Raw genomic sequence first — 9,194 nt, 5'->3', positions numbered from 1 at the left:
TTTCTAACATGCAACAGATGCATAAATTAAAACAAAAAAGAAATCAAATATATCCACATTGAAAAAAGCAGTGGCATACACGTAGAAGTGGCAACAAAGATGTCAAGAGGGCCAATACCTGTGTCGATGTGCTGTAAACAAAAACACTTGATCCGCAATGAAATGAATACATTGCAAGTCGTGCCTCCGCCTGCTGCACCGACCCCTCACCTGGGCAACTCCAGAGATTTCTGTGATGTTATGAATGCATCTGGTGGAGAATCTTCTTCTGCATTGTGCATGTGTATAAGGCAAACTCAGGAAACGTTAGTACGAAATTCTCCTGACATCCTCTGGAGTCATATCTGGGAGCACTCATACCATCAGAATAGAACAAAGGAAGGCAGGGGTGAGTGAAACCTCAATATTTGGTTGGGAGATGACCACATCAGGATCACTAATATCAATCATGTAATCTGGATTTTCTTTTGTTATGAGCAGAAAGGTTGTATCACATTTATTCACACATCACAGGATCAGGCCTTCATCTCTGCAGTACATCTACCAGCAGAGTCTTCAGAGAGCCAACAACACAACCAAAGACCCCACTCAGCATCACCTCCTCACACCAGTCTGAAATGCAGGACTCCAAGACTCCAAGACACATTTTACCCTCAGGCCATGAAACTGATTAACACCTCCAAACACTGCCACTGTCTTCCCCTCAAAAAAAAAGGACAACTTGCTCTACTGACATTGTGTCTTTGCACAACAGACTATATGCACACTTGCTTTTGCACATTCCCTTTAACCACTGTTATTGCCTGCCTCAGTATGTATGGATGTATATTTATCATCTGATGAGTCGATATGACTGTGCATTTATTCCAAACTATTTCTGAAAATAAACACAGAGAAAAGCACTCTGACATTGATTTTTATTTTCTTCAATCATTTCACAGCTCATTACACAGCTAGTACAAATCAGGAATACCAATGTGTGTTACGATTCAATTATGCAATGTAACATATGTTTTTTTATTGTCGATTTATGAATATAGAAATTCAAACACAAAATAATATCACACTATGAAATGAGTTTGTATTATTACTATATGTTACCAGCTCACTCAGGTGACTTGTTCCCTGAAGATAAAGAAGAAAGAGTAAAAACATGGTGATTCATTCTGTATTGATCATTGTGTTGACACATCAATCCTGAGCACATAGTTAATCATACTCTGAAGTGATTGGTCCAATGGTGAGGGTTCACTTAGGAGCAGAGCTGGAAACAGAGTGAGATCCTTCTTCTGCAAGACTATGAAAAGGAGGGGAATAACAGATCCAATCAAAACCAGTGTAAAGCTGCAGTGACTATTGACTGATAATGCTAATGATAATGTGAAACGTGTGACGTACTGGGAGCACAGCGGGGAGCTCCTCTGGTCACACAGGCTGAGGCTGCAGTGGAGGTAAATGTCACTGTATTCACCGTGGATCCCAGGAGAAACAGGGCGGAGAAAGCAGGCTGTCGGGATGAAGCCGCTCTCAATCACTGCCACTTGTCGGTCAGTGGGGCACCTGGAAGTGAGGATGGAGCATGTCATGAGGCCATTATACATCACCTTATACACAGTCTTTTCCCCCATTTCCATTACAAACCACAAAGCATAATGATGAAGAAGAGAGGACACTTACTTGTTCTGGATAGAAAAGTATTGTGCGGTATCATTGGGGTTTGATGAGTTAGAAAGTAGCAGTTCTCCAGGACAACTACAAACCTTGGGTTTCTGACTAATACAGAGACGCCCACATGCAGAGGTGAGCCCACAGGAGAGTGATCAAGCCAGATGGATAAGGCTGAGTGAAGGTGGAGTGCGGAACAGAGACATGGAGCTCTGGCTCTTCTACCTAAGCCTGAGGCCACCTGCAGACCTGTCAAAAATATAAGCCTTGTTATTATGATGACCTAAAATCCTACATAGGTGACATTGATGTGTCCTGGAGTATAAAGCCACTGTGGCAAAACCTTAATGCATGTACGCTGACATGATTGGTTAAAGTAGCATAGACTAGACCAATTTTCACCAGGTTAAGTCTTGACCATTTTTACAAAAAGTAAAAAGTGAGTGATTGTCGTATTCAATAAAAAGGAGTACTTACAGCAGGACTGGTCTGATAGCCACACATTCCACTCCTGGTGTCTGTCGAGGGGATAAAAAAGGAAAGGAAAACATCTTTTTATTATCTCTGACAGGAGGTTTTGTTTCACACCTGTTTATATGTTTGTTTGTAAGCAAGATTCCTCAAAACTGCAAACAGATTTCCACAGAACTTGGTAGGAAAGAATGTGATATAGGACAAGAAAAACATTGTATTGAGGTGCAAGATCAGATCAAATTAAATCCAGGAGGGTTTTCAATTTCTTTAACTGCGAAATAGAGGCGTTTTTCAACATTTTGACCATTTACCCAGGAAACAATTCATTGACCTTGATGAAATCCAATCCGGCACATTAATGGAACTGATATCTATGAATGTGGCAGAAATTTGATGCAGCTCAAATTAATTTAAGGGGGACTGTCAGTCCTTGGTGGTGGTCGTGGGCCACACTGGTGATGTTCTACTTTGTTGGTGTTCGTCAGCAGGATTATCCAAAAAAACTACTGAACTGATTTCCACCAAACTTGGTGGGAGCGGGCGTGGGCCTGGAAGAACCATGTACATTTTGGTGTGGATACAGATTAAAGAAGTTGGATTCAGGATCTTTTTCCACTTTCTGTAACTATGTTTTGTACGACAGAAAATAATTTAGGTTATCAGACCACTTCCTTTTTCTTTTATATTTCTACCATTAGAATTAGACAAATGTGTGTGGGATTGACTGTAAGTAATTGCAGTTTGTGCTCTACTGAGTGTCACTCCCTAGTTAAAGATATAATTGATGATGTTATCCTGAGGCACAAAACTCTATTTTACTTCCTTGGCATTAACATTTACTGCACATTTGACGTGTTGTGCACAAAATAACAATATATGTTGGGGAAATGTATCAATGAGGCAATTTTCCAGTTAAATGTGAGCAATAACAACTGGACCCAACTTTAAATATATATAAACATTTGATCACAGATGATGCTGGCATCTTCATTATGTCTGATTGTGGACCCCGAACCTGGATGTCTGCAGTCTGTTGCTCATTGGTTCCCTTCCTGAACAAATAGCGTCGTCCAACCAGATGGGTCCACTGCCCTGTCCAAAAGCAACATGTTGCAGTGCTGAACAGGCCCTGCCACAGCCCAGCTGTCTGCACACCACATTGGCATCGTTCAGGTCCCAGGAATGCGTCACACACTGTCCCCCACTGTCCAGCATGGTAGATCTCCACTCTGCCAGAGCAGCGGTTGTCAGAGTTGACCAGCCTCACTGAGTGAGAAGCAGCTACGAAACACATGCAACAAAAATACTGTTGATTAGAGACACAGATGAAAGAGAGACTTCAATAGGATTTCTATTAAAACTCCAGTGATATCAGCATGAAGCATATTCCATATTTCTGTTACTCCTAATGTTATCCTATATTTGTCTGTTAGGGGGCTTGTTGGCAAATCTACAAAATAAGCATTTACCTTCACAGACAACACCAGCATCCTCACTGTGGCGACAGTTGTGAGATCCAATCCCACAGTGCGAAGCACTCGGTCAGCTTTGATTAAGCTGCCAGACAAGCAGCATCGTCCAACCAGATGAATCCTCTGCCTGTCCAAAAGCGTGCTTTCGTTGTGGTGCTGACAGGACCCTGCCACAACCCAGCTGTCTGCACACCACCTGAGCATCAGCAGGTCCCAGTGGTCATCCTGTCCCCCCACTGTCCATGGAGGAAGATCTCTGCTCTGCCAGAGCAGGAGCTGTTTCCTCCATTGTAGAAACGGACCTGTACCTCGACTCCTGTGCTGTTGTCCACTGCTGTTGTTCCAGGGTGCCAGATGGCGAAGCAGAGGTGAAAGATTCTGAGATCCTGGATCCAGGTGTGGTTGGTGAAACTGTGGAGTTTAGTCCTGGTTGAACTGAAAGAAAATCTATGTGAACCCACAAGACAACAACAGCCTGCACCTCCATCAATATTAATGGGGAAAACATCTTTTTATTATCTCTGACCAGGAGGTTTGCGCACACCTGTTTATATGTTTGTTTGTAAGCAAGATTCTCAAAACTACCAAACAGATTTCCACAGAACTTGGGTGAAGAATGTGATATGGGTCAGGAAGAAACACTTGTATTTTGGTGCAGATTCAGATCAGGGTCACATCAGGAGGTTTTTTCACTTTCTTTAAATTTGCAAAAATATGGCGTTTTTCAACATTTTGACCTTTTACCCAGAAACAATTCAGTGACCTTGATGAAATCCAATCAGAAGCACATTAAAGGGGAACTGATATCTATGAATGTGTGAAATTTGATGCAGCTCAAATTAATTTAAGGGGACTGTATCGGTCCTTGGTGGTGAGTATGTGGGCCACTGAGTGATGTTCTGGTTTGTTGGTGTATTCGTCAGCAGGATTATGCAAAAACTACTGAACTGATTTCCACCAAACTTGGTGGAGAGCTGGGAGGCGTGGGCCTGGAAGAACATTTAAAATTTTGGTGTGGATACAGATTAAGGGTTCGATTCAGAATCTTTTCCACTTTCTGTAACTATGCTTTGTCGACAGATAAATAATTTAGGTTATCAGACCACTTCCTTTTTTTTCTTTTATATTTCTACCATTAGAATTAGACAAATATGTGTGGGATTGACTGTAACCAGGAGGTACAGTTTGTGCTCTACTGAGTGTCACTCTAGTTAAAGATATAATTGATGATGTTATCCTGAGGCACAAAACTCTACTTTACTTCCTTGGCATAAACATTTACTGCACATTTGGCGTGTTGTACTTACAAAATAACAATATATGTTGGAAATGTATCAATGAGGCAGACCACCAGTTAAATGTGAGCAATAACAACTGGACCCAACTTTAAATATATATAAACATTTACAGTCACAGATGATGCTGGCATCTTCATTATGTCTACAGTTGTGGACCCCGAACTGGATGTCTGCAGTGTGTTATCGATGAATTCCCTTCCTGAACAAATGACGTCGTCCAGCAGATGGAGTCCACTGCCTGTCCAAAGCAGCATTTTGCAGTGCTGAGCGGGCCCTGCCACAGCCCAGCTGTCTGCACACCACATTGGCATCGTTCAGGTCCCAGGAATCGTCACAAACTGTCCCCCACTGTCCAGCATGGTAGATCTCCCACTCTGCCAGGCAAGCCCAGTTATCAGGGATTGACCAGCCTCACCTGGTGAAGCATCGAGACACACATGCAACAAATACTGTTGATTAGAGACACAGATGAAAGAGACATCAATAAGACAAGGATTTCTATAAAAACTCCAGTGATATCAGCGTGAAGCACATATTCCATATTTCTGTTCTATAATGTTATCCTGTTGTCTGTTAGGGAGGCTTCATTGGCTTAAAATCTACAAATAAGCATTTACCTTCACAGGCGAGCACCCAACATCCTCCTGTGACCACAGTTGTGAGATCCAATCACCGTGCGACTTTCCGGTCGCTTTGATTTGCTGCGGGCAAGCAACATCGTCCAACCAGATGAACCCTCTGCCCTGTCAAAACTTGTGCTCGTTGTGGTGCTGACAGGACCTGCTGCAACCCAGCTGTCTGCACCACCTGAGCATCAGCAGGTCAGTGGTCATCACCCCGTCCCCCACTGTCCACGGAGGAAGATCTCTGCTCTGCCAGAGCAGGGCTGTTTCCTCCATTGGCCAGAAGCGGACCTGTACCTCGACTCCTGTGCTGTTGTCCCTGCTGTTGTTCCAGGGTGCCAGATGTGAGCAAAGCAGAGCTGAGGTCTGAGATCCTGGATCAGGTGTGGTTGGTGTCTGTGGTGTGGTGCACTGCTGCTGTTTGAGAGGTGCCTTTCTGTCCTGGACCAGGAGTGGTCAAAGGAACTGCAACGTCTGTTCTGTTCACCTCTGTTGACAATGAAAAACATCAGTGTGCAACAATGAGTTTTTGTTCATAAAATGTAATTTGAATATTTAAACAAAAGGACAATATATTCTCTATAACGCTTACAATGGATGGATTAAATTGGAAAATTGAATTTTTTGTTAGAGAGTAAAGTTTCAGTACCTGCACAGTAGGCAAGATTGCATGTGCTCGGCTTCACCAGTTTGTAGACGTAGTAGTTTCCATTGCAGAGTTTGACATTGATGGTGTGTGATCTAAAAGAGCAGCAGCTGGAGCTCCAGTGATTACATACATTCCGATTTACAATCACACCTGGCTGTGTGGGATGAGGCTCTGTTATCCATAGGGGAGCGTGTGTTCCACACCTGTTTGTCTGAACACACCTCTCGGGAACGTGGGCACTGGTTTGATTCAGGAACAGACGATACCAGCCTTGCCAGTTAACATCTCTGTCACAGCGTGGGATCAGATTCATTGTGTTGTCTGTCGACCGCCAGTCATGGTGCAGCTCAGTGTAGCGCTCACAGGGGTCAGCGCAGCGGGCGACCCCATTATTACTGATGCAGTCCATGCCTGTTGGGCAAACAGTGTTTCCACACCTGAACTGGACAGATTGGGGAGAGGGCCCAGATCTGGCGGTGGAGGAAGGCACCATACATATGAAAGAGCCTGGTGTGTTGTGGCACACCTGAGGCGGCGCACACGGTGGGTCTGGGAGGGAGCACTCGTCAGTTTCTACACAGCCGCTGTCTGGTGACCAGTGATAACCTTGGTTACAGCACGAAGAGTCACTGCAGAGTTTTGTGTCGTAGCAGGTGAGACCATCGCCTACGAAGCCATCTTTACAGACACAAGAGAGGACTGGGCCACTGAACGTGTCTCCTCTTTCCCGTGACTCCAGGCACATGGATTCATCGTGACATGAATCACAGCTGGAGACAAGTGTTCCTGTGAAAAGTACGAAGACAGTTTGATCCATGCTCTTGTAAAAGTTTATTCGCTTCTCCAAATGAAACCGTGAAAACCAAGATTGAACTGATTCTAGAAATTAGTACATAAAGCTTTGAGTACTCAAAAGGCAATTCTGGCAAGAATGAGTGTTATAATATGGGAAATGTATTTAAGTGTGTATTTACAGACGTCAGTATTCATGATTGAAAATCAACAATGAATATTTATTATATCACCTCAATATTAACAGCTATGTACCACTTCAGATTATCCAAAACATTTCCTTGTTATTTCATATGAGAATGAAAGAACAAGGAAATGTGTTCAGTGAACAAGGAAATGTGTTCAGTGTTCAGATCACTGAAGACATTTCCTTGTTCAAAAGTCAACAGGCAGAACATTGATAAGCTGTTTTTGTTTTGTTTTTTGTAATAAACTAAATAATAGGCCATTTCACACAGATTCCGAAAAGGATGTTTATTTTTGACTTTGAGTGCAGTTAAACAGAAAAGTGATGTATATTAACATCAGTGGATCTGTACAGTTGATAATTCTCACGTTAAAATGAGTTTAGAAATCAATGAAATTTCGTTTAAACTGAATGTGGTAGGTATTCTTCACACCCTGCAAGAGTAATAGGGTTTTAGGGAATAAGCAATTAATGCTATCTTTTTATGTGATACATTTTTAATTGAAGTCCTAAGCTTCTATTCCTTCACTCTGTGGACATGAACAGACAGTTAGACTGTCTTTTCTCATGAATGTCGCTTTCAGCTCTCTCTGAGGCTTCTAAGTCCCCCCCCGCTAATAGGCTTATTTATTTGGTAGTTTTCCCTCACTCTTGTCAAAGGTTAAAGACAGAGGGTGTCACACCTTGCTAAGCCTTAAGAGGCAAATTGTTATTTGTGAATATGGGCTATAGAAATACATTTTGATTGATTGATTAAACAGTTGGCAACTCTAAATATACAATGTCCAGATACGTCAGAACCAGAAGCACAGACGGAGCTGGGAGGCTGATTTTAAGTTATTTAAGGACAGATTAAAAACTTGATCACAGAGAAAAGGTAAAATAAACAAATTCATACTTGTGAGGTGTGGTCTGTGAACACATTCTGCTAATTTTAATTGTTCACCAAAATTTACTGTGTAATCGAGTGAGATGAAATGTAACTCGAGATGACAGAAAGTCAGATTGACTTACCTGAAGTGTTCCCTGTAAAAAACTGCAAAATTAGGAGCAAGAGCAAAGCCCCAGGCATCTCCATCATGGACCACATCCACGACACAAACTTGCTGAAAAACACAAAAGAGATGTATGAAAATCATATGTTCACATTATGATCATGACTCTACTTTGCCAGTGTTGGTACTCACCTTGGAGAGAGTGAGTGGAAATTTAACAGATGCTGAAATTGTTTGTGAAATTTGCCTAGTGAGCGAGAACACGAGTCTATAAATACTCGTGCTCTCGCTCACTAGGCAAATTTCAGGCCTGTCTTTGTTCGCAGAGGAAAACAGGAACAGATAATTTGTGAAACAAATAAGCAGGTCATTAATAACGCTGGTTTGATATGACAACAAAAAATCTACTTATTAATCAAAATAGGACAAAAGGATAAAATTCAAACATAACCGACACACAGGCAAAAGCCCTTAGTCAATATATTTTATGGTTCTTCAATCATTCACAGGTCAACATACAGTACTGGAGACCTTTTGGTTTTGACAGGTTTGCACATTCCATTGTATTAACCTCCTTCCGTCAACAACTGGGACAGACTGTTGTAGTGGATGAACATATTCATTAAAGGTCCAAGGTCCCACTTCAATTAACAGCATCTCACTGTTTTCATGTTCAGGCTTTTACAGTCAGTTTGACGGAACAAATACCATTTGCGTCAGTTTCTGGAAATTATAAGGTGGACGTACACTACCGTTCAAAAGTTTGGGGTCACTTAGAAATTTCCTTATTTTTCAAAGAAAAGCACTGTTTTTTTCAATGAAGATAACATTAAATTAATCAGAAATACACTCTATACATTGTTAATGTGGTAAATGACTATTCTAGGTGGAAACGTCTGGTTTTTAATGAAATATCTACATAGGTGTATAGAGGCCCATTTCCAGCAACTATAACTCCAGTGTTCTAATGGTACATTGTGTTTGCTAATCGCCTTAGAAGACTAATGGATGATTAAAAAACCCTTGAAAACCCTTGTGC

The 9,194-nt window shown here is 41.9% G+C and overlaps 1 protein-coding gene across 1 annotated transcript; it reads right to left on the bottom strand.

The window, feature by feature from the left end:
* Window positions 1–5,902: 5,902 nt before the first annotated feature.
* Window positions 5,903–6,697, bottom strand: LOC124854483 (uromodulin). The gene is made up of 2 exons (XM_047342145.1): window positions 6,182–6,697; window positions 5,903–6,021 (listed from the first exon to the last, which is right to left on the bottom strand). The coding sequence occupies exons 1-2, from the start codon at window positions 6,672–6,674 to the stop codon at window positions 5,912–5,914; spliced, it is 603 nt and encodes a 200-aa protein (XP_047198101.1). The 5' UTR covers window positions 6,675–6,697; the 3' UTR covers window positions 5,903–5,911.
* Between the last annotated feature and the right edge of the window lie 2,497 nt (window positions 6,698–9,194).

This window comes from Hippoglossus stenolepis, chromosome 2, assembly GCF_022539355.2.
Source record: "Hippoglossus stenolepis isolate QCI-W04-F060 chromosome 2, HSTE1.2, whole genome shotgun sequence".
Lineage (NCBI taxonomy): Eukaryota > Metazoa > Chordata > Actinopteri > Pleuronectiformes > Pleuronectidae > Hippoglossus > Hippoglossus stenolepis.
Note: the sequence above shows the minus strand (reverse complement) of the source record. Positions and strands in the feature narration are given on the sequence as shown.